Source organism: Carcharodon carcharias, chromosome 15 (assembly GCF_017639515.1).
Source record: "Carcharodon carcharias isolate sCarCar2 chromosome 15, sCarCar2.pri, whole genome shotgun sequence".
NCBI lineage: Eukaryota > Metazoa > Chordata > Chondrichthyes > Lamniformes > Lamnidae > Carcharodon > Carcharodon carcharias.
The window spans coordinates 104815318-104841308 of record NC_054481.1 but is presented as its reverse complement, the minus strand read 5'-3'; the positions used below and the strand labels follow the sequence as shown (position 1 = coordinate 104841308).

Below are 25991 nucleotides of genomic sequence, written 5' to 3'. Positions count from 1 at the left end.
TATTCATCCGTAGCTCATGGACACAACTGCAAGTGTTAAAATGCAGCTGTCACTTGGCTAGTGGGATGTCCAAAACACAACTTGTGTACTTTAGACCTGATAGGAGAAAATTTAAAGATAGCAGAGTTATTTAGAGAGGTGGGGTACCCTTTTGAAGAGGTAGGGTACCTTTTCGATTTGGATATGGTCCCAGGACACATTGAGGAGAGGTTAGGTGCCCTTTGGGAGAGGGAAGGTTCCCTATGGGAGGGGTAAAGTGCCCTTTGGGATTATTAAAATTAGGCATGAACGTGCATAAAAAGTGGATAAGCTCATTGGAATTGTAAAGCTCATTGGAACTGTCAAATGGAAATGGCAAGCTATCAAACTCCTGCCCTTAAATGCCTCTTAAATGAAAAAACTGTCTGCAGTTTAAAAAAAAATCAGTGCTTGCCACTTCACTCTGTCTGTTGATATAAACCTGAGGGTGGAAGGGCGTAGGTTTGCATTGAGGGTATAAGTAGCCATTGGAGAAGGATGGATAGGGCATAGGTTGGCATAGAGGGTATGAGGGTCCATGGGAGATGGGTGGAGGGGTATTGGTTGGCATGGAGCATATGAAGGGTCATGGGGGTGGATGGGGATATGAGATGGCATGGGGTTGGCATGGGGAGTGTGTAGGGGCGTGTGGAATTGTGAGGGGTCTTTCTTGTTTCATTTATTTTTTTCACAGCTGGGACAAAGTTAAGAGAACCGAGGGTGGAGGGTGCCTTTCCGCCCAGTCTGCTTCTGCACCCAGCAGCTCCTGTGCTGCCTCGGCACTGTTTCCAGGGTCACCCACCAAGACTTCCATTTCACTGGATGAATGGGATGTTCGAGGGCACTTTTTATCGGATCAGGTTTTGCAGAGCTGGTAATTGTCCTGACTCTGCACTGACACAAAGAGAAAGAGCTATCCAATTTTACAGATTGGAGGGTTCAAGGAGCAATTGGTTGAAAACATATGGCTTTCAAGGCTCCATATGGAAACCTTCCCATTCTTCTGTAAAGGAAAGGCTTCCATTAGATCAATATACATCTAAGGTGCAATGCCAATCACCTTATTGTGTATGTTCATGCCCACAATGCAGGAAGCTGTGTGACACTTCAATCATTCACCAATCAACTATATCACCTCTGAAGTTTCAGAGCCATAAATTATGATGACTGATTGGAGATCTGGCTTATGACCCCAGTAAGACTTACACAGACAGAGGGAGAATCTTGGGATTTTCAGTAGGTGCTTCCCCCCACCACCCCCCCCAGTGCATTTCTCTGGCACTAGTTAAACATCACTATTTCTTTTACATGGGGAGAACACAATGCTGGAGCAGTGTGAGAGGCATTTTGTTTCAGATGAGTATGTGCATCCCATGATCATGGAAGGTGCAGGTATCCTATCCTTTAAATCAACGGTCCTTCAAGATTAGCAGAATCCCTTGTGACAGGCTCTGTGAGTCTCTATCATTTGTGTAGGATGATACTGCGGCAGTAACCCAATGGAAGGTGCTATGATTGCTTCTAACATACGCTATACACTTAATTAGGAACTCTTCAAAATTTTTGAAATCCATCACTTTGAAGAAGCTTTCAGTTACCTCTCCTGATATCTCCTTCTTTGTCTTGTTCTTGTTCTTGTTTTCTCCATGTTTCTATGAAATGACTCAAGGTATTCCTTTCTAGGTTAAAGGCACTATATCAATGTAAGTCTTTGTTTTCTTTTCTCTACCAGGGTTCTTGGGCGTGGGGTCCAAAAGGACATGGAGCAGTTCTTCTTGTGAACTGTGACAAGGATATGCCTCAAACTGCCGAATCTGACAGAAGTGATGATACAGTGCATACATTTGGAGGTGACAGCCAACCTATATTGAGATAATGCTGGCTGCGTTGGGTGCACACAGACTGGAATGAATTTTTAGGGGTACATGAAAGTTGAGAAGTAACTGATGAGAACAGTAATAAAATATCACTTTTTTGTGAGGTCACTAAAACCATGCCAAGAAAAGTAAAGATTTCTGGTCAGTTGACTCATTGTTCATCTTATGAATGTAGCTACCCCCATTATTTTACTGTCATATGTGGATATTTCTTTTCAGACCTTCATGATATGTCTCCTATGATCCTAAGAACTGAAGGGCCCAATTCTCTGCCATCTGACTACAAACTCCAGCTGTACATTTCAGCTTCTGATGCAAACAAAGTACAAGTCTTTCGTCATGATCTAAGTGAGTCTATGGCCTTGATTTTCAAATCGGGGTCCTGATGGTCAGGTAATTTTCAGGTCCCGACCCTGTGCCGTGACTGTGTCACTCACATGATGTTTTCTTGAAATGTAAATTCCTTAATTGAGCCAGTGTTGAGCTAAGCACCCAATTAGTGGCACCAAGCATAACCAGGAAGTGGGAGCTGCCTGTGGAGCATGAATGGCAAAGGCAGCCATGTTGGGACCTGCCACTGCCTTGTAAAAGGGAGCAGGCATTACTTCAGAAGGCCAGCAGTCTCACTGAGCACAAAAGTGGCCAAAAGGCTAAAGGGAAGATAAAATGCATGATCCAGCACAAGACCCCCAGCTCCTAAAATTTTTAAACATTAAACAAAACTTTAACTTTTGCCTACTTTGTACCCAAAAACTGTGCACTAACATGCACCAGACTGTTCAGTGATTTCAACTTTGAAAATTCCCTTCCTAGCCTCCCCAACCCATTAACAAGCCCCTCAAGGAGTTTAATGGGCTGTTAACTGGAGGCAATTGTGTTTCCTGTCACCCACCCTGCTCTCCCTTTGAAAATAGCGTTGCATTCCAGAGGTGGAGGGATCCAATGCTGCTCACCAGGAACATGGTTTTCAAATTGCGCCTGCACCCCTTCCTGACCTACCAGCGATTAAAAATCCTGACCTGTCTGCCTGATGTTCTCCAGAAGGTGTAAATTTTCATTAATGCCCTTTGTCTCTTTCTATGGCAATTTCCAGGTTTTATAAAAACCAAGTTTAGAAATATCACTCCTGCTTCCTGCTTTGTCTCACTTTCCATTGGTGCAGTTCTGAATTATGGGCTTAGGCCACTCAGTCTAGTTTTTCAATTTTCTAAATTAAAATAAAATAGAATAAAAACCTTTGCAAGAAGAACTTTGACCTTCATACCAGCTCTCAATCTGTTTCTTGCTCACCCTTCATTTTCAACCTGGCTTACAAATTTGCTTATTCAAAAACTCATTCACTTGTCATTGCATCATTTCCCTTTTTTTCTGCACACTGCAGCAAAAATGACAAAAGTCCTGGGCAGAACGAAGCTGTCGGCAGTTATGGAATATACAAAAGGGAACAATGAATATCAATTCTTCATTGAGGGACTCGTGTTTGCAGATGAGGGGAATAGCAACATGGTGACCATCAACCTTAGCCTGCTAGAACCAATGGTAAAATTCTAACCTAATTCCAGTTGTATTCTGTGAATGGTGGGATTTTTTGCATCAGTGGATTAAAGCTGCATTGTCTCACTATTAAATTGTTTCTTGTGCCAGAAACTTTAATGCTTTATTAAGAAATACAAGATTAACAGATTTTTTGTCCTTTACCCTATCTTACACTGACACATGAATCATAGGAAACATGCAGTCTTCAATTGTTTTCCTTTAATCATTTTCTCCTTATGGGACGTGCTGGCTGGACCAATAAGAATATTATTGTCTGTCATTTTTCTTGAGCTCATATGTATTCCCAAATTAACTTCCCAATTGTTAGTAAATGTTAATATTATAGTTTCACAATCATGATGCAATCACCAATTATAATCTAATCTCTACTATTGACTCAGTCTCTCTTAAATTTGTATCATCTTTAACGACAGAAAAAGCCCATCTCTCCTTCATCTCATTCTGTTCTGGCTAGCTGCCATGAGAAACGCCTATCATATGTATCTGCAGTAAAGTGTTCCTAACTTAAGTTAGCTCCATTTTCCAATTGCGCATATTATATAAGCCATTTTATGTCAAAGTTTGTTAGTCATTTTATATTAATATCACTAAAACCTACAGAGACTTTTGGACTGAAAGTCTCTTCAGTATACAGGCTGATCATGATGTGTAATTGGTGGAAGTGCACATATGCTTCATTGTAGTCCAATGCTGTGTTCTTGGTGATGAGATTTTTGGATGAGATCTTAAGCTAAGGCCCAATCTTGGGTGGACATAAATGATTTCATGGAGCTACTTGAAGAAGAGTACTGAAGCTTTTGGGGTGCCTTGCACATTATTTATTGCTCAGACAACATCACTAAAACAGATTATTTGGCCACTTATTTCTTTAATGTTTGTGGGACAGAGCTGTACAAAAATTAGTGGATGCATTTTGCCTACATTGCAAAAGTGAAGTGATAACACTTTTAAATAAGTGCTTAATTTGCTGTAAAATGATTTGTAGCATCCCAGCATTGTAAAAGACACTTGTATCAATACAAGTTCTTCTTTCTGTTCATAAAGAAAATTAAAGAAACATAAAGTTCTGAGTTCATTCTTGTGCATGCTTTCAACTTTTGGGTGCTTTGGATAATGGCAGAGAAATGTAAACTTCGGTCTTGTAAAAGAACTTGGCAGCAGTCTTTTACAGTGAAGGGATTTGTAAGCGTGTGGGGGCACAACAGGCAGGTGTTAACACTGTGAAGTAAGTCTATTGGTTGAGTCAAATGTTACTTATGAAAGGACTGAGCTGAGAGTTATATTCTCTTTTCTCTGCCTATTGTTGCATGTCCTCACCTTCCTGTACACCCTTCTTATGCTGTGAGAACGGAGGTCCTTCCACACTCTGTCATTATTGCCTTTCAGCTTCCGGAGCTGGAAGCTTCACCCATCATCAGCATGTTGTGTTGTATGCATTATGCTATAACAATCCTTGAAACCTAGGAAGGTTGTATTGCAGGGCATTATCCAGGAACCTGAAATGAGCTTGAAAGGTGTCTACTGTCTGCTCCACTGCATTTCTTGTACGTGGCACAAGTCTCATTAATCTGCTGACTCCTCTGTCTGCAGAAGCCTCAATGAAGTCGTAAACCGTGAATTTAGATAGCCCTTGCCAAGGCAGCTTCCTGTGTATTCGGTATTCACATGCAGGATAAGGAGATTGGCACGGTGTACTAGCTGTACGCTAATAAAGATGAAAGCCTTTCCTGTTCATCAAATTGAGATGGCAGGGTCGGGGAGCATTATATGGGATTTGAGTGGCAATTGGTCCTTCTCTCTGTGGGGATCCTGGCCTTCTAAACAACTGGGTACATATCTCTCTTTGTTTGAGTTAATTAGGAATATCAGTTTTATCATGTTCTATAATTACCTGGTGATACTTGAAAGGATCCAGTTAAAAAGAAATTCACGGCATTGGTGGCTTTAACCAATATAAACAATATTGTTTACCTGGTAGAAGTTGGCTCTGCGTTTTCAGCCAGTAGTTGATATACTTTCCCAGTAGCTTCTGAAGAGAAGTGCAGCCTTCTGAGGCAATGTCAGAAAAATCTAAATAAGATGTTGTTGGTCTGTAAGCCCTGGTGTGTGGGTATGTGCTTGTGAGAAAGAGATGCATTTTGTGATGCTTCACTGTACAAGCTTCCAATCTAGCTCCTTCATCATCCTCCTTAGGATAATAGAAGGAGATCCATACCCCAATGCAAAGTAGTACTTTGAGCAAAACTAGCCACAAAAGTCCCGACCAAATCTCCAAGGTACTAAAAAGTACTTAATTTATTGTGAAGCACTTTGTTAAAGGTGCTAACTAAATGCATGTGCTTTCTTTCTTCACTGTACATCATAACTCCTAAGGCCCTGAAAGTAGGTTCCCTGCTCTTCCGTCAAGTGAAGACTCCTCACTGAAGAGAGCAGGACATCTGTATACAAGGATGGGTCCTTGTCCCAAATCTGGAGGGTGGAGGTGTTGGGATCACTTACATAATTAGCACAATGGGGCCATGCAACTGAGACTACCCATTGGAAAGTTGGGGTGGCACCTTGCTGCTCCAACAGAGAACCCAGAGGACTGAAGGGGTGACTGCAATTTTCTATATTACTTGTTCAGACTTCTACAGGTAATTAATCTGGGAAGAGTTTCAGGGCCTCTGAAAGGCCAAACTCAAGCTAGTTCTCGGTTAGCAGGACTTTCACTGGGATTAAAAAGGGATTCATGAACAGTATTGCCACAGCAACTAAAGAATTAGGGCTAGGATTATCTCCAGACATTGTTCCTAGATGTAAGGGGGCCAGCAGAAGACTCATCCAACCCTTCCTGATTGGAATTTTGAGATAAGTTATGTGGGATGGAAATCTGTCAGATATGGGTCCACCACAAAGGGAAGGCCCTTCCCACTACCTCTCAACAGGACTGCACTGGTTTCCTTCCCTTCCTGACTACAATCTTGTGAAGCAAAATCTTAAATTTCAAGGTACCAAGTTGTACTAAATAAAGTGAGGGGAATACTGCTAGAAAGTGAAATATCAATATAAATATAAATCCATAAGTGTTTCTATAAGTGTATCACACTTTAACACATTTTTTACAGATTGTTGGAGATGCTCCCATTTTCACAGAACATGTCGTGTTCCACTTGGCTCCATGGATTATGACTCCTAATACTCTGGCTCCTCAGGAAGTGTTCGTGTGCAGGTATGAGGCTGTCTCATAAAGAAGTGATTGGTTTTCCTATTGGATAGAGTACCAACCTCCTCACCAGACACAATGGTCAGATTTCCACTACTGCAGCAGCAAAACATTGGTCCTTGTCATCAAACTCAGCCAAACTGGGAGCTTCAGCAAATATTTGCTGAGCTTGCCAACTGCAGTTTGGCCAAGTTTGGTCATGAGAACCACTGTTTCGCTGTTGCTGTAGTGGAAACCTGACCATTGTGTTTTGCTCAGTGTGATTCCTGTTGGCTGAGCTTGTGGGCATTAGGGCAGTTATGGAGGAGTCTGTGACTGGGTATAATCCTTATCACAGGATTAGGGGGCCAGATGCAGAAAAATCCCAATATAGCGACTGACTACCCAGCAGTTTTATCAAATTGATTATTCCTTCCTCTCAGTCTAGATTCCTCCAGATTATAGACCTATTACTTTAATGTCTGTTGCAGAGGAGTTACCCAAAACTATTATTAGGGAGAGTGATTGAGCATTTTGACTGATACTATGGATTTGTAAATGCTGTCATGTCTAACTAACCTAGTTAAATTTTGAGGAGGGTATTAAACTGAGAAATCAGGAAATGTGGATTATGTTATTTATGTGGCCTTTCAGAAGGCATAAGGTTCCAAACAAGAAATAATTAGCAACAAGAGAGTGGATGGGAGAAGCAGCTGATTGACATGAGCAGGGAATTATCAGGAAATAGAAAGCAGTAGGGCTAATTGCTATGTACTCCAATTGGCAGGATGTAACTAATGATGTTATCCAAGGATCTGTACTGGGGCCTCAGCTTTTCAACATATTTATCAATGACTTTGATGAGGAAATAGCCTAATAGCAAAATTTGCTGACAATACGAAATTAACTGGCACAGTAAGTATAGATGGGAGCTAAAAAGGAACATTAAGTGAATGGGAAAACCTATGGTACATGGAATTCCATATGGAGATGTATGTGCCCATCCACTTTGAACACAAGAAAGATAGAACAGAGTATTTTTTAAATGGAGAGAGGCAAAGGAGCAGAGGGTTTTAGGGGTCCATGTATAGAAATCACTAAAAGGTAGAGGACAGGTACAAAAACATTTAAAAACTTAAATGGAACGTTAGTCTTTATCTCAAGAAGGCTTGAATGCAAAGGGGTGCAAGTTATGATTCAATTATGTAAAGCTGTTCTGGAGTACTGCACTTAGTTCTGGCCAGCACATCTCAGGAAGGAGATATTGGCTTTGTAGGAGGTATAGCCAAGATTCCAGGACCGAAAGGATTCACTTAAAAAAACTGGTTGCGTAGACTTGGCTTGTATTCCCTGGAGTACAGACAAATAATGGATTATCAAATTCAGCTGTTCCCTTCTCTAGAATCTCATTTCTTTTTTGCCTAGTGTAATGGATAATGCAAAATTCCTGAAGGAATTTGCAGTTGTGGTGGAAAAGGCAAAGTGCAAGCTGACAGTTTGCACAAAGGATATGAATCGCAAAGATCGCTGGATACAGGTAAGACACTGAATTCCTAAAATTCCAGTCTGTGGCAACTGTGAACATACATAAAAAGTGAGTGCTATAGTGACCTTCACTTCCACAGACAGAACAGGTATAGTTCTGGAACATAGCTTCAGGTCAGACTCCTGTATGCTACAAAGGTCAGAGGGCATCTTTAGGAAAACAAAGTCTTCTGATGAAATTTTGCTCATATAAATGCAGCAAAAAGCTCCTTGCTATCCTCCTCAGTTTGTTCAGATGCAGCCATATCTCTGTCTCCCTTTCCTCCTCCTTTACGTCAAAGGATGCTAAATACATGAACAAGCTCTCAATCTACCTAGGGAGATTAATACCCTTTACGAGGCAGATCAGACCTTTTCAAATATCTCAAGCAGAACACAAGTAGTGTTCAGAAAATAAACAGTTTGAAATGCAAATAAATTGAAATAACAGCAAAATCTCCAGATCCTCTCAGTTTTCCATTCTCACCAGACTCAAGTTGAAATCTGGAACCAGCCTGTTGATTCACTGCTATTTACTCACTAAAGCCTGGGCCTGCCTGTTCTGATTTGGTGGCCCCTCTGTCCAATGTAATTAGAGACAGGATAATAGGCTACACGACAATTAATGACGTAATTCAACCTTTTTTGCTCTCCATGATGGTGGGACGAGACCCCCTTCTTTTTGCCTCACTGTATTTCTTTGTCTTTTTCTACCTTGCCTTTCTGAGGCACCGCCAAGCTGATCTTTCTCTTTCTTTCAGGATGAAATTGAATTTGGTTACTCAGAGGCTCCTCACAAAACCTTCCCTGTTGTGTTGGACTCTCCTCGCGATCGTGGACTGAGCATGTTTCCCTACAAACAACTCCTGGTGAGGTCCAATGTTTCTTTGATGTGTAACTTTAGAATATTTTTTTATTTCTACATTCTGCTCTTCACTCTTTTTGGGGTCTTGCATTCCCCTTGTATCTCACCTCATAGTCATTCTTTATTTGTGGCCTTAGGCAGTGAATGTTAATAAGGCTTTTTTTAACGACAAAGGTCATGACAGACTTATCCAATCATATTCTGTGTTGACAAGGTTGTCAAGTCTGGACTATCCCTGTTCAGACACCAAGAATCCTATACCAAGGCCCAGATTTCTGTCAAGTGTGGATGACTCAGGAACCCTTTAAAGTTAAAGGGAGAAGCCCTTCACAATATGCCATACCCCCATAGCTCTAGCCCTCTGTGAGCATTAATTGTCCACTTAAGGACCTTAATTGGTAGCAAAGCAGCCTTCCCACCCCAGATTTAATTGGGGTGGAGGCAGGTAGGTGGCAGGATCCCCATCCGTCATCCTCAGCCCGATTAAATGCCACCCCCCATCCACCAAACTCTCAATGGTGGATAGCACAAGCTACGACCCAATTTTAACATATTTCACCAGGTAGATAGGTTTTTCTTGTCAAGTCTTTCAATCCTAAGTCCACAAATTGTTAAGGAAAAGCTTGAGATTTTTATAGGCCATCTCTCATGAATGCTGTCATTGCTGAATCATTATGGCAGAGAAAATGTTATTGTGAACAAGAGATGAGATATTCCTTCAAAACACCAGATGTCAACTTGATTACCAACCAGGATGTAAATAATCATTCCAAGCTCCATTGCCCCACTTTCTATCTTAAAACTGTCTTGTCTGGTTTCATAGTGTAGCCACAAAAATAAATTAACAGTCATGAGTCACATCCTCCGCCTGCAACAAAAACTAAGCAGCACAGTCAGCTAAATTGTATCCTACTATGTTAAACCCTAAAGCACCCAAGGAATTAATAACTTTTAACCATTTCATTATTTCTAGATACCAATGGTAACATTGATCAACTAATAACAAGAGGCCCAGGCTAATGCTCTGTGACCTTGATGGCTTGATGGTGGAATGTAAAATATGGAATTGCAAGACTAGTCTCAGTAATGGTGACCATGAAACTATCATTGATTGTCATAAAATCCCATCTGGTTCACTAATGTCCTTTAGGGATGGAAATCTGCCACCCTCACCTGGTCTGACCTACATGTGACTCCAGACCCACAGCAATGTGATTGACTCTTAACTGCTCTCTGAAATGGCCTAGCAAGCCACTCAATTCAAGGGCAATTAGGGGTGGGCAACAACTGCTGGCTTTGCCAATGAGCCCACATCCAATGAAAGAATAAAGAAAAAACATCAAGCAAGCTATCTTTAAGAAACCAAGAACTTTAATCAAACGGTAAACCCATATTTATATATGTATACATGAATAATGTATAGTATGCTGGAGATTTCACCATGTGACCTCCTATCCCCATACTTGACAAGTGGGTAGTTAAAACATCCATCCTTTCAGCATAATGATTGGAAAGTGAACAGGTTCTTTATTAGTCAATTGGATGATTTTTGGCTGTCAGTCTAATAAACTATTTCCCCTCTCCCATATTTTTTTTAGAACTAATAAATGAAAGCATACCAAGAAAATGAAAAGCATGCATTTTATTTAAGAACCCTAAGATTTGACTCCTGGATTGCTTGAGACAGTGTTAAGGAGATTAATATTTAATACCTGGAAGCTCCAGAGCAGTCAGTGTGTCTTCAGTGTTGCCACTGTTGTATAATTTTCCCAGGTAGGTTAAGTCAAAAGCTGCACTGAGGCCAAATGGCCATAAAGTTCAAAAGGCAACATTCCTACAAAGCTATCAGTCTGTAAATTTCAAGATGTAAAATGGATGCTGTTAATGAGCTAATTTTCTAAATAGTGCCAATTTGAATACCATCTTTTTCTGTTATTGTGTATTTGTCTAGGGCCCGGATTTTGGACATGTAACCAGAACAACTAATCTGGTCAGCAGCCTGGACTCCTTTGGGAATCTGGAAGTCAGCCCTCCAGTAACAATGAATGGAAAAGAATATCCATTGGGAAGGATTATCATTGGAAGCGCTTTTCCTACGTAAAGTTATTTTATTACTTTTGGGAGGAGGGAGACCAAGGTGAAGAATTCTTGCCCCTCCTGTCCTGGGGTAAATTTCTCAGAGGACAGTCTTCTGCAGTAGTTTGGCTGAGTAATTATGGGGAGAATTTTCTCCCTGTTTGGGGAGTTGGACAGGTGCAGGAGCGGGCATGGGAGGGCATGTAGCCAATCACCGCTTGTGATCGGCTGCACGCTGCCATTTTACATGGGTGGGCCAATTAAGGCTCTATCAGCCTTTAAATTGAGCATGGAAACACAATTCTCAACCTGTAGAGTTTTCACCCTGGTAGCAGCTTCCCTGTGCAATGTAGTGCATTTTGTGCCAAAGTGCTCTACCTAATGTGAGCATCATTTGGGTAACACAGGCTCTTAGGCGTATGTCACCAGAAGGATTGTTAATTCACTGACTGAGTACCCAGAATAAAAACAGAAAATACTGAAAATGCATGGGAGGCTGGCCACCGACTAAATGCTTTTTAAAAAATTCAACATTTAGGGTGTTCGAGATACTTATGTAGCCTGTAACCAACTATGTGACTTCTTGGAGGATTGTACCCCTCCAATCATTTTACAGAATCGCAGAATTGTTACAGTGCAGAAGGAGGTCATTTGGCCCAATGTGTCTGCACCAGCTCTTTGAATGAGCATTATGACTCAGTGCCATTCTCCTGCCTTTTCCCTGTAACCCTGCGCATTGTTTCTATTTAAATAATCATCTAATGCCTTCTTGAATGCCTCGTGAACCTGCCTACACCACACATCCAGGTAGTGCATTTCAGACCAAAAGGTTTTGTCTCGCATTGCATTTACTTCTTTTGCAAATCATTTTAAATCTGTGCCCTCTTGTTCTTTATCTTTTTACGAGCAGGAACAGTTCCTCCCTATCTACTCTGTCCAGCCCTCTCATAATTTTGGACATCTCTATTAAATCTCCTCTTAGCCTTCTCCTCTCCAAGAGGACAGTCCAAAATTCTCCAATCTATTTTCATAACTGAAGTTTCTCATCCCTGGAACCATTTTTGTAAACCTTTTCTGCACTCTCTCCAATGCATTCGGTCACCAAACAAATGCTGAATACTAACTGTGCAGAAGTGGGATCTTTTGCCTTGGTGAGTTCTCACACCTTATCCCTTATTTCATTAAGTGGCAGGCAGAAGAACTGAACCTTACAAGGTAGCAAGGAAACCCCCAGAACTGCACAATTTCCCTGGGCACCTATCGGAGTTACAGTGGCAGGCTTGTGGAATCCCTGAAGAAACTAAGTGCCCAGATTTAAAAAGGAAGCACAAACTTTTCCTGTTTGTCCATTGTCTCTCCGCATCTCACCACCTCACCCTTTACCCACATGGAGAAAAAGTGCCCAGCACACTGGGCAACTAAAAGCCCTTTTTTGCTTGCTGGTACTCAAAAATATGATCTTGGTACACCCAGCATATCATGAAATAACCCCACAGCATCATTAAGTTATGCAAATGAGTTAACTTTGCTTTATATATTGAGATCAGCCCATCTGTAATGTTGCCAACCTTCCAGGATTAGCCTGGAGTCTCCAGGAATTTAAGATCAATCTCCTTGAAACTATGGTGTGCAGCCCTGAAGACATTAAAAAAGATTTTTTTTGTCATTGAGATGGTGGTGTACTGGTAATGTCACTGAACTGGTAATCCAGAGATTTAGGCTGGGGACATGATTCAAATCCCACCATGGCAGATGGTGGATTTTACATTCATATAATAAAGTATCTAGAATTGAAAGCTATTTTCAGTAATGGTGACCAAGTAGCCATCATTGGTTGTTGTTAAAAACCCATCTGGTTCATTGATGTCCTTTAGGGAAGGAAATCTGCTGACATTACCTGGTCTGGCCTATGTGTGACTCCAGGCCCCCAGCAAAGTGATTGACTCTTAACTGCCCTCTGAAATGGCCCAGCAAGCTACTCAGTTCAAGGGCAGTTAGGGATGGGCAATAAGTGCTGGCCTTGCCGGTGATGCCTACATCCCATAAAAGAACGAATAAGAAAGAAAATTTCTTTGAATATTTCTCTTTACCAGATATAAAACATTGAAAATGGGGGGAAAAAAGGCTGGCTGGCTGACAGTCAAATATCATTCAATTGGCACAGGAAGGCAGTGTGTCACATGGGTGGATGTGTTGGCCAACTAATGGCTGGAGTGTGGGAGCAAGTCATGTGATGAAATACCACCACTACTACCACTTTCTCAAGGGCAATTAGGGATGGGCAATAAATACTGGCCTAGCCAGCGATGCCCACATCCCATGAATGAATTCTAAAAATTAACCACAGTTAGCAACACTATCCATCTGTGCACAGGTGGATGTAGCATCCGTGAGACAGCGGCATTGATGGTGTGTTACACACTTTGCATTATGATGCCTTAGGATTTCCCTTTGTGCCTCAGATCTGCCCTGGTATTTGCTGAGGATCTGCTGTCTTGACCAGCAGGTCAAAGCTTCTTATTGCAGACTGGCATAGATACCCTTGTGGAATTGCAGGGGAAATTGGTAAAGAATATAAATTAGCAATAATCATGTCAGAAATTAATTCATCTGAACTAGAGAAGTTCCAAGAGGCTTGGTTCTCTGCCTGAACTGGTTTTCATTTCTTGATCAAGGTTTTGGCATTGATTTGAAACAGCAACAACCAACAACTCAAGGAAAATGAAAGTTCTGTTCTTGATACATGAATGTAAAATCTGTATTTTAAAAAAATTATTGTTCTAGTACTTCTGAAGGGAGAAATATGGCAAAGGTGGTTCGGGACTTCCTGTATGCTCAGGTAGTGCAGCCTCCCATTGAGCTCTTCTCCGACTGGTTGGAAGTAGGTCATGTGGATGAGTTCATGACTTTTGTTCCAGCCCCTGACAGAAAGGTAACCAATTTAATTCTACCAAGTGAGCAGTATCAGACTGCTGTGTGTTTATTTTGCTGTTTGTCGTATATTCTGAAGTATTTGTAATTATGAGATATTGAAGGCAAACTTCTGTGAGTGGAGGTAGGAAGGGGTTTGCAGGAAGGACTTCCTACAATGCAGCTTTGGTTCAAGATCTATAGAAACAGTGTAAACAGCATTTACGTGATATGCCCAAGGTTTTTGCAATGCTGAAGGTTATGGTGGATAATAGAAATAAGCCTTATGGTAAAGCAACCCCAGTGACATTAACAATATCCTTCAGGAAATGTGGAAACAATTGAAAACAGATATTCAATACAGCAACCTGAGGCCAGCAGGGAAAAGGAAGAGGGACCAAAAGGGCTTCCTTTGGATTCCTCTTGTTGTGTTTTGATAATGATAAAAGGGCACCAATCACTCATAAGGGATTGAGTGAACATGTTGTGGATTCATTTATTGAGACTAGCCATATGAGAACAGAGGTACGTGGATATAAAGCTTGAAGACACCAGCAGAAGAGCTATATTTGTGAGTGCTCTGCTTAAAAGCAAAAGAGAAGCTAAGACGGGTTGCATGGCATACTTCCCTTCTAGTCAGTCTGCTATCCCTTGAAGGCATACTGCAACACCCCCCTTTATTTTTAAAGAATATTTACAATACATGTTCATGTTTAGTTACCATTACATAAATGTATAAAACTGAAGAATCTATGAGTCGCTAAAGTGTAGAGGTAACCTGCTGGTACATCAAGATTCTGTAATGGTAACCTTGTCTGGAGGTTTCTTTAACTGCTCACAGTGATCTGTGGGATTGTCAGTCTTGGATGTCATTCCTTGTTGCAATTGGGAGCCGCAATGGATCTGATTGGTCCTCGATTTCGTCTCACTGTTGTGCCTTTGTGGCTTCATAGGACTTGGTTCTAAACAAAGCCTTGTTACCTTGGCTGGTTGCTACGTGGGATCCTGCAATGCAAACTTGTTGTCCCAACTGTAAACTTGCCAATTCTGTGCATGCATTCTTATCGTGCACGTTGGTTATCTTCTCTTGCAGTTTTAAAAGTTGTTCTTTAGTTGTTCTGAAAGAGTAGAATGGGTAAGAGTGCGTAAATTGGAATGCACTGGTCTGCCAAACATAAGCTCTGCCGGTGATGGAATAGTTGCGCTTAAAGGTGTTATTCTCAGATGTAACATTGCAATGTGTAGATCTTGCTTGGTCAGTCTACATTTGAGAATTAGGGATCTCGCCACACAAATCATTTGTTCAGCTAGACTGTTAGATCTAGGGTAATAAGGGGAAGTAGTAGTGTGATCACTATTCCACTTCTCACACATATCCTGAAATGGCTTACCAATAAATTGTGGATTGTTATCCATAATTATCTCTCTCGGCACACCAAATAAACCCGAAAATAGTACTTAGAGTGTGCACAATCGTTCTGCTTGACATATTGTGTAATTGTCAAATAATGGGATACTTGGTAAAGTAGTCAATGATGGTGATGAAGTCGGTGCGATGGACATGAAAGAGGTCAGATGCGATTTTGGACCAAGGATAGAAAGGAACTTCATGGAGAATCAGTGTTTCTTTGTGCTGACTTGACATGTGATCTTGAAATACCTCAAACTTTTTGACGACAACTTCAATGTCACTGTTCATTCTCAGCCAATAGACTGTCTCTCTTGAAAGTCTTCATGTCCGATCTATGCCTATGTGTGAGTGATGAAGTTGTTGAAGAATATCAGGTCACAAAGATTCCAGTATGATGACTGCCTGCCTTTAAAAATGACTCCCCGAGAGATGCCTAGCTCACCCTGGTTAAGGCCAAAATGACCCCATGTTCGTGGACATGCTGAAGTGAATCTGGCCATTCTTCAGTGATGGTTTTCATCAGTCCCTGTAGTGTGAATCTTTTGCCGTTTCTTTTGTTGCTGCCGGCATTTGCATTGCACCAGATCATTTGCATTCTCCTGTAAGTATAATGTTGCAGCTCCCTTGAAACTGCCAATTTTATCGAAACATTCTGGATATTTCAATGTTAGGTCATGAACTGAGGTGATAGGAGTAGGTTCTGAGGTTGATCTGCTGAATGAGGCCTGACTAATTCCGTGGATTGTTATTAGTGTGAGGTCACGGAATGCCAGTAGATCTGCGATTGCTGGTCTTATAGTCTCCATGCTGTAGAACATCTGTGACACCCAGGAGGATTGATTATACTTGCACTCCAGGACTATGGAACTTGTGCATGGAATAAATGAACCGTTGTAAGCTGAAAGCTGCGCAGTAGTAGGTTTCGTCATGGCCTACCATGTCTGTGGTGTGATTCACAGGAGTAGTATGTTGGCACTTGCCCCTGTGTCAATCTTGGCCAATAATGAATAATTACCAACTTTCTTAGGGCAGATAATTCAAATCTTTACAAACACTTTGGATGGTGAGATGGCATCTATGTTTTCCAGGGCAATGACGGTATGAAACATGTAATAAAAACAGAAAACCCTGAAAAAATTCAGCAGGTCTGACAGCATCTATGGAGAGAGAAACAGAGTTAATGTTTCAAGTCTGTATGGCTCTTCTTCAGAGCTGAAGAGAAGACGGTGTGAAACATGTGTTCACCGCTCAACGTCTCATCATGCACATCATCGTCATTTTCTGGTTTGTTAATCACCTCATGTATATGTTTCTGACGGGATACCGGATAGTCATTCCTATTGCTTGATTTGTATGGCTTGTTTGGATCAGTGCATGGCTCTTTGTAGCTGCATCAGCCTTTGCTCTAGTGCAATGCTGCTGTCAATGGCCCTTTCTGCCACATGCCTTGCTAGGTTTGGATGTTGTAGTAAGTGCATCAACAATTGGGTTGTACTTAGGACCTGTAAGCTTTCTCAACCTGTGAGGATTGCTTCATACTTACATCCATCCTTGAGTAGCTCTTCAACTCTATACATTTTGGGCTTGTCCAGCAGATCTTTCTGGAATGCTTCCATAGGAGTGGATGCGAGCGCCAGCTCAACAATTCTATCTGATAGCTCTGCATCTGAAAAATCACAGTACATACCCTTTTCTCTGCATCTGCTACGCAATGGTCTATGAATTCTGCAGGCTGTTGTCGAAATGACATGAATTCTAGTCGATGAATACAGAAGTTTAATCTGATATTCTACCAGTCTTCCAATGTAGTCCATATCTTTTGGGGATCCTTTAGCTCTTCTGCTATTAATCCTGACATGTTCAGCGTGTGTAGACCTTTGTTCCCAAATGCTAGGTGAGTTTTTATGGCTTGCTTATATTAATCACACACACTTGAATCAAGGGACTAAACATTTTGGGGAGAATTTTTTCCCCATCGGGAGGGCTGAGCGGGAGCTGGCGTGGGCGCAGCCAATCCCCGCCCGCAATCGGCTGTGCACTGCCATTTTACATTGGCGGGCCAATTAAGGCTCACCTAGTATGACGCGCACCCGGAAGCGCTGAGCACTCCCTGTATGGGCGGGGAGAGGAGGCTGAGTTGGGGCCTGCGCTCTTTCACGCATGAGCGTGAAAGAGTGCAGAAATCTCCCTGAGGCGCAGAGCTGCCTCAGGGAGTTCAATTTCATTATCAAAAAGTGAATAAAAGATTTCAAAAAATTATTCAGACATGTCCCCTCCTGTGACAGTGTCACATGAGCTGGGACATGTCTATGAATTTTATTAAAAAATTTAATTAAAGTTTAAAAACCTTCATGAAAGCTCATCCAGCTCATGGATGAGGTTCCGTGAAAAATGCGAAGGCTGCATGGACTCTTCGCCAACCTTAAGGTTGAATGAACAGCCCTGTTAAGTGTTTTAGTTGCTACTTAAATGGCCTTAACAGGCCTTTGACATTTTGGCAGGCGTGCAGCCGACTCTGGTGCGCGCCTGCTGAACTGAGGATCTGAATGACGCGCGGTGACCTCGGGACACACACCCGACTTCACCGCGTATCATTTTATGCGTTGGCGAGCGAGGCCCACCCCCGCACACCGACCAGAAGATTCAGGCCTTTGAATTCGGATGTTACGACAGCTGCATCCCAATCAAAGTGGGGGATTTTGTGGACATTTTAACAATATCCCCTTGACTTACACTCATTCCAGATAATATAGGAGAATGTAACTGTAGCCGCTTTCATGCACTTTTCTGAAGCTCCATCCATTGTATTCGTAATGTTCTCTTGCCTGATTTTTTGTTTTCTTCTTGCTTGAATTGCCCTCACTCAACTATCGATCCAACTCACACCCTGGGCTCTTGCTTTTCCCAATTGAGCTAACCCGGTGCTGGTCCTCTCGATGCACTGTCCCATTCACTTAACTGGCAGGCAATGTGTTGCAATCTCACCACAAAAGATCCGTCTGCTACCCGCTCTTTACTTGAGCACTGTATCTTGAAAGCTTTTCTGTGAAGTTGCCACACTGCCATTTCAACACTCTCCGATGTTGCACCTTCGTGAAATTGTTCACCTTGTTGTACCTGTACTGAACCTTGCTGCCAAGCTGAGCACCATGTCATTTAGAAGGAACCGCTGCTGTATGCCAAGTTGTGTTTTTATAATGATATAAAGGCACTAATCACTCATAAGGATTTGGGTAAACATGTGTGGGTTCATTTATTGAGGCCAGGCACATGATTTAAAGCTTAAAGACACCAGCAGCAGAGCTGTTTGTGTGTGCTCTGCTTAAATGCAAAAGTGAATCTAAAACTAGAATGCATGACATATTTCCCTTCCAGTCATGCTGCTATCCCTTAAAGGCATATTGCAACACTTCTCAGCTCTTATATGTTACATCTGATTGAGGCAAAGTGCACCTGAGCCATAACTAAGCTTTGTTTCTAGGTTCTCTCTACGTGATTGTCAAGTCTGTCAAAGTGACAAGAGATGGCCTATTTCACTCTCGCAACCCAGGCTTCTTTGGCAGCTCATTCACATTCTATGTCTCACTCACCGCATGCCTTGTACATTCCTGGAGAAATGTATTTGAGCTGGTTTTTGGGAGGAAGGTGACTCAAGGCATGACCACCAATGGTGAAGCGAAGGGAAAGAGCTGCACGAGGGGGCAGAGTTGGAGGAATGGATGCAGGCTGCTGGAGGCTTGCACCAATATCATGATCAGGCATCATGAGAACCATACACACCTTGCTCATATATTTTGGGAAATTCCTAAGCTGATGGTTGGAAGAGAAGCCATTGGTATACATGGCCTGGCTACTGTGGGAAAGGTAAGATTGGAACCAAGCAAGGCAGTCCCACTGAATTGGACAAAGAGGAACTTTTGAGAAGGATGCTGTATTCAAATGTGCCAAAGGCTGCAGTCAGGGCACAGAGGATGAGGGGGAATTGTGGCCAAACCCTGGTCAGAGAGAGGTTGATAACAGCAATGCCACATCCTCCCATCCCCCAAACTACTTCGTGCTCCCTCCACTACTGTTGCACAGCGACAGCAATGTATACCTACTATAAGAAGCGCTGCAGCAACTCACTGAAGCTCCTTCGACAGCAGCTTCTAAACCTATGACCTCTATTGCCTAAAAGGACAAGGGCAACAGATGCATGGGAACACCACTACATGCAAGTTCCCCTAAGTCACACACCATTCCGACTTGGAATTATCTCACTGTCCCTTCACTTTTGCTGGGTCAAAATACTGGATTCCGCCCCTAACAGCACTGTGGTTATACCTACACCACAGGGGCTGTAGTGGTTCAAGAAGGAAGCTCACCACCACCTTCTCAAGGGGTATTAGGGATGGACAACAATTGCTGGCCTTCAGTGACACCCACACCCTGTGAAAGGATAAAAAAAATGTCAATGCAGAGAGAAAAAATTCAAAGCAAGGGGAGGGTTTAAACTAACTTGGCAGGGGGATGGGATCCTGAGAGGAGGTTCAGCAGGGGGAGATGCACAGCCAAAATTAGAAGAGAGAGCAAGTGAGTCACAAAGGCATAGAAATTATAGGTCAGTTAAGGCACATGGGAGTTTGGCAAGGTTGGATGTTATTTATTTTAATGCAAGGAGTCTGACAAATAAGGCGGATGATTTGAGGGCACAAATTAACATATGGAAGTATGATGTCATTGCTGTCACAGAGACATCGTGGGGCAGGGTTGGCAGCTCAATATTCCAAGATATAGGGTCTTCAGGTGAGACAGGGAAGGAGGTAAAAAAAAAAAAGAGGGGGTATCGCAATATTGATCAAGGAATCAATTACAGCAGTAGGGAGAGATGACATCTTAGAAGGCTCCTCAAATGAAGCCATATGGGTAGAACTGAAAATCCAGGAAAGGAGCAATAACATTGCTGGGAGTGTACTATAGGTCCCCAAACAGCCAGAGAGAAATAGAAGAGAAGATATGTAGGCAAATTTCAGAGAAGTATAAAAATAATAGGGTAGTAATAGTGGGGGATTTCAACTTCCCCAACTTTATAACTGGGTTAGTCATAGTGTGATAAGTTTAGAGGGAGCAGAATTCTTAAAATGCATCCAGGAGAGCTTTTTAAGCCAGGGTACGTAGAAGGTCCTATAAGGTCCTGGACTTAATTTTAGGGAATGAAGCTGGGCAAGTGGTAGAGGTATCAGTGGGGGGAGCATTTGGCAAATAGTGATCATAACTCCATTAGATTCAAGGCTGTTGTGGAAAAGGACAAGGATGGGCCAGAAATCAGCGTTCTAAACTGGGGGAAGGCCGATTTTAATAAGATCAGATATGATTTGGCCAGAGTGGACTGGGAGCAGTTACTTTTTGGTAAATCTGCATCAGATCAGTGGGACTCATTCAAGGAGGAAATAGGGAGAGTACAAGGCCAACATATAACAGTAAAGATAAAGGGTGGGACCAACAAATCCAGGGAACCCTGGATGTCGAGGGATATACAGGATTGGACAATGAGAAAAAGGGAAACTTATGGCAGATACCGAGGGCTCAAAACAGCAGAAGTCCTAGAGGAGTATAAAATGTGTAGTGGGGAACTTAAAAAGGAAATTAGAAGAGCAAAATGGGGGCATGAATAAACATTGGCAGGTAAAATAAAGGAAAATCCAAAGTTATTTTACAAGCACATTAAGAGTAAGAGGATAACTAGGGAAAGAGTAGGGCCCATTAAGGACCATAATGGTAATTTGTGTGTGGAGCTGGAAGACACAGGTAGGGTTCTAAATTAATACTTTGAGCCGGTGTTCACAAGTGAGAGGAACGACATGGGTTTGGAAACCAAACAGAAGGACTGTTATATACTTAAAGAAATTAGCATAGAAAGGGAGGAGATTCTAAGTGGTCTGGCAGGCTTAAAAGTAGATAAATCTCCAGGCCTGGATGTAATGTATCCCAGGCTGTTGAGTGAGGCAAGGGAGGAGCTAGCAGGGGTGCTGGTAATCATTTTCAATACCTCTCACCACAGGAGAGGTGCCAGAGGACTGGAGGACAGCCAATGTGGTTATTCAAGAAGGGATAAACCAGGGAACTACAGGCCAGTCAGTCTAACCTCAGTGGTGGGAAACTATTGGAAGCAATTCTGAGGGACAGAATTAATCTACACTTGGAGAGGCAGAGATTAATCAAGAACAGTCAGCATGGTTTTGTTAAGGAGAGGTCATGTCTGACCAATTTGATTGAATTTTTCGAAGAGGTGACCAGGTGTATAGATGAGGGCAATGCATTTGACGTAGTCTACTTGGACTTCAGCAAGGCTTTTGATAAGTTCTCGCATGGGAGACTGATAACAAAGATAAGAGCACATGGGATCCAAGGCAATTTGGCAAATTGGATCCAGGATTGGCTGAGTGGCAGGAAGCAGAGGGTGATGGTCAAGGGGTGTTTTTGTGACTGGATGCCTGTGTCCAGTGGGGTTCCACAGGGATTGGTGTTGGGTCCCTTGCTGTTTGTGGTATATATAAATGATTTAGACTTGAATGTAGGAGGGTTAATCAGAAAGTTCGCGGATGACATGAAAATTGGTGGGATGGTCAATAGTGAGGGGATAGCCTTAGGTTACAGGAGGATATAGATGGGCTGGTCAGATGGGCTGATCAGTGGCAAATGAAATTTAATCCGGATAAGTGTGAGGTGATGCACTTGGGTAGGACAAACAAGGCATGGGAATACATGATGAATGATAGGACCCTGGGAAGTACCGAGGATCAGAGGGACCTTGGTGTGCATGTCCACCAGTCCCTTAAGATAGCGGGACAGATAGATAAGGTGATTAAGAAGGCATGTAGGATATTTGCCTTTATTAGCCAAGGCAAAGGATATAAGGGCAGGGAGGTTATGCTGGAACTGTATAAAATGCTGGTTAGGCCACAGCTAGTTTTGCGTGCAGTTCTGGAATCTGCATTACAGGAAGGATGTGATTGCACTAGAGAGAGTGCAGAGGAGACTTACCAGGATGTTGCCTGGGCTGGAGAATTTTAGTTATGAGGAGAGGTTGGATAGACTGGGGTTATTGTCCTTGGAGCAGAGGAGATTGAGGGGGACATGATTGAGGTGTATAAAATTATGAGGGGCATAGATATTATAGACAGGAAGGAACTTTTCCCCTGGGAGGGATCAATAACCAGTGTGTATAAATTTAAGGTAAGAGGCAGGAGGTTTAGAGGGGATGTGAGAAATAATTATTTCATCCGGAGGGTGCTGGGAGCCTGGAATCTGAAAGGGTGGTAGAGGCAGAAACCCTCATAACATTTAAAAAGTATTTGGATGTGCACTTGCGATGCCATGGCATACGAGGCTATGGGCCTAGTGCTGGAAAATGGAATTATAACAGTTAGGTACTTGTTTGACTGGCACAGACTCGATGGGCTGAAGGGCCTTTTTCTGTGCTGTAGACCTCTATGACTCTATGACTCTAACAGTGTGTAGGTCAGTCAAGATGCTCTGCTGAGAACCAGTCATTGTTTGAATATCAACAGTTGCCTTGTGTTCCTTCAGGGTTTCCGGCTTCTCCTGGTCAGCCCTGATGCCTGCTGCAAGCTATTCACAAAGCTCCAGCAAGAAGGTCACGGTGAAGCCCAAATGTTTGAAAGTGAGTTTCTGGCCATTTCAACAGTGGCCATATGCAACCCAATTCCTCCTTTGCCCTTAATCTATAGTGGTCTACTGCCTTTGGATATGTTCATATTTAATTCGTCACATCTGGCATGGACATGATGGACTGAATGGCCTCTTTCTATGCCTTAATTGCTCTATGATTATGATAGAACTAGCAAGCCATAGTAGCTAATTCCATACAAAATCATATGAAGTTGACAAAGTGAAGTCCCAAAAGTGAGAAATACAGAAGGGTTTGTGGCTTTGATTGCCTGCATGTTCTTGACCTTAATCAGGTATGGATCATGCAGAATGGAGGCCAGGTGCTTTCCCATTGATGACTACTTTCTGGAACCTTTCATGAACCAGTATGTGCTAAGGTGCCCCTTCATTAAGATGATTGATAAACAGAAATAGAAGAATCATAAGCAGATATCTACTAGGTACATAGTCAGGAATGAGAGGCTGACATCAAATCATTAATGGGTGGAATGTTCAGTCTCACAAGCCTCAATGTAAAGTTAATGAGGAGAAACTGAAGGAAACAGCTGAATATGAAACAGTAATATTGTTTTTGTATTTCTCATCCAGATCTAAATACCAAACCATTCAAAATTAATGAAATCCTAAACAATCAAAAACTACTTAGAGATAATGCTTATGTGCAGGTGAGTCATTATGATATAATGATGTGGTATAAATGTGTTCTTGTGTGAAAATTATTGCAAAACTATTTTAAATTCTCTCTGCCTTCCTCTCAGCGATGCATTGATTGGAACCGAGATGTCCTAAAGAAGGAACTGGGATTGGATGAAGAAGACATTATTGATATTCCAGTGTTGTTTATGATGCATGAGAAATACCAAAAAGCAATAGCATTTTTTCCAGATCTTGTAAGTGAAAACTGGTGAGGGTGGGTGGCTTGAACTCAGTATCTGCATGCAGCAGGTTGCTCAGAGGTGCATAAGAGCAGCCATCAGAATGCATCCCCACATGCATGGTCTTTGCTCAGCACTTCAGCAGGTAGTGAATCTTTGCTAGATGAATTACACACATAAAATGGGATCTATTTTATGTGTCAACTAATAGTCAGAATAAGTATTTGTTTTATATGCCTCCCCCTCCTCTTCCTTCAGATTTATTTTGTTCATTTTCCACTTGATCATCATTTTTCCTTTTCCTCATCAACCTATAATTTTTACCTTCTGCTATTGCCTTTCTCTTCCTGGTTATTTCCTGATTCTATCTTATCTCTTTTTCTGTCTTTCTCTTCTGGTTATCTTCTTTTTCTGTGTCACTCTTCACTGCCTCACACTTCATTCTCTTTTTTTATCATTCCAACAATTTGAAAGTTCTAATGAGCAAAAGGATTCTTTCTCTGTGTCCCTTTAGGTGAATATGATAGTCCTCGGCAAATACCTGGGCATTCCAAAGCCATTTGGGCCTCTGATAAATGGAAAATGTCCACTGGAATCTGCGGTGCGCTCAGCACTGGAACCACTCGGCCTGGAGTGTAACTTCATTGATGACTTTGTTTCCTATCACATGAAGGCAGGTGAAGTTCACTGTGGTTCCAATGTTCGTCGGAAGCCATTTGCTTTGAAGTGGTGGAATATGGAGATGTAATTGCCAGTTACAATTGCCATAAGTAATGAAACATTGCTTTAGTTTTTATTTTGCTTTTGTAGAGCCTTGACAACATGCAACCTGCTGACAAAATATTAGCGTCTAACAATACCTGGACATGCAACTTGTGCTGTTCATGTGCCTCAAGTGCTGTAGTTGGATGTCAAAATCTGTGTTCAGTCAGTTCTTCTTATGAATTAGTTGAATTTTCAAGACAAATAAAGCCTGCTGTTTATATTCCTGTGGGTCTCAACTCAGATGTCGTTTTGCAAATGGGGCTCATTTTGATTCAAGTAACAACATAAACTTGCATTAATATCGGACAACTTCCCAAAAATGCTTCACAGAGGTGTATCAAAAATCATAATGGCACAGGTTACATGCTAGTTCCCATGTGGTCAGTAGATACTGAAAACTGTGCTTTCCTTGCAGGCTTGAATTATTGATTGAAAGTTTTAAATAGAAAAGCATAATGCATTTTATATATTCCTTGATATTACAGCTGAGCCTGATCCTGTCATCACTTGACATCTCTTATACACAGTTTTCAGCAGGACAGCACCTGGGTTTAAAAAATTTCATCCTTGTTTTCAAATCCCTCTATGGCTTCATCTCTCCATAATTCTGCAACATACAGCCCTCTAAAACCTCAGTGCTGTATCAGTTCTGGCCTCATGTGTATCTCCAGTTTAAATCACTGCATCCCTGGCAGCTGAGCCTTCAGCTGCCTAAGCTCTAAGCTCTGGAATTCCCTCTTTGCTTCTCTCTCTTTCTTTAAGACCGTACTCCTTTGACCAAATGCTTGGTAACCTGTTCTAAGGCAAGCTTAATATATCTTGGGGCTTAGGGTGACTAAAATGATAAATTTGGTATAAATGTATCTGTGAAATCATTAAAGGGTTAATGTTAATTACATGTAATAAAGATTTAATTAAAACATTGGCTGCCTCCTTTTTACTCAAATTCATTCACCACACAATGGGCGGAATTTTCTACTCTGGAGACTAAGTGCAGTTGTGGATGGGATAAGTGGCATGTTTCCCGTTGGGTAGCAGGGCAGACTATAATACCCAATTTAATATTTGGAAGCTCATTAATTACGCATCGGCAAGCAGCTCTCTGGATCACATTGTGGGGTAGACACTATTTTGTCCACCCCACCTTCACCTAATAGGGTCAAAGGTCCTGGCTCCATATTTAAATGCCACCTGAATACATACATTCACTCTCTCCTGCCCAGCTGTGTTCGAGCAACCCTGAGATGGCCCCCAGGAC

At 42.0% G+C, this 25991-nt stretch overlaps 1 protein-coding gene across 4 annotated transcripts in view; it reads left to right on the top strand.

Moving 5' to 3' along the window:
* Positions 1–25655, top strand: part of LOC121288682 (protein-arginine deiminase type-2-like) — an 82700-nt gene extending 57045 nt beyond the window's left edge. For all 4 annotated transcript variants that reach the window (XM_041207411.1, XM_041207413.1, XM_041207410.1 and 1 more), the window contains exons 6-17: positions 1751–1868; positions 2115–2243; positions 3277–3434; positions 6560–6663; positions 8062–8173; positions 8922–9029; positions 10977–11122; positions 13886–14033; positions 22992–23085; positions 23682–23758; positions 23852–23983; positions 24483–25655. In XM_041207411.1, the coding sequence (XP_041063345.1) occupies positions 1751–1868; positions 2115–2243; positions 3277–3434; positions 6560–6663; positions 8062–8173; positions 8922–9029; positions 10977–11122; positions 13886–14033; positions 22992–23085; positions 23682–23758; positions 23852–23983; positions 24483–24716 (1560 nt within the window). In that variant the 3' untranslated portion in view covers positions 24717–25655. The remainder of the gene's footprint in view (positions 1–1750; positions 1869–2114; positions 2244–3276; positions 3435–6559; positions 6664–8061; positions 8174–8921; positions 9030–10976; positions 11123–13885; positions 14034–22991; positions 23086–23681; positions 23759–23851; positions 23984–24482) is intronic.
* Positions 25656–25991: the final 336 nt, after the last annotated feature.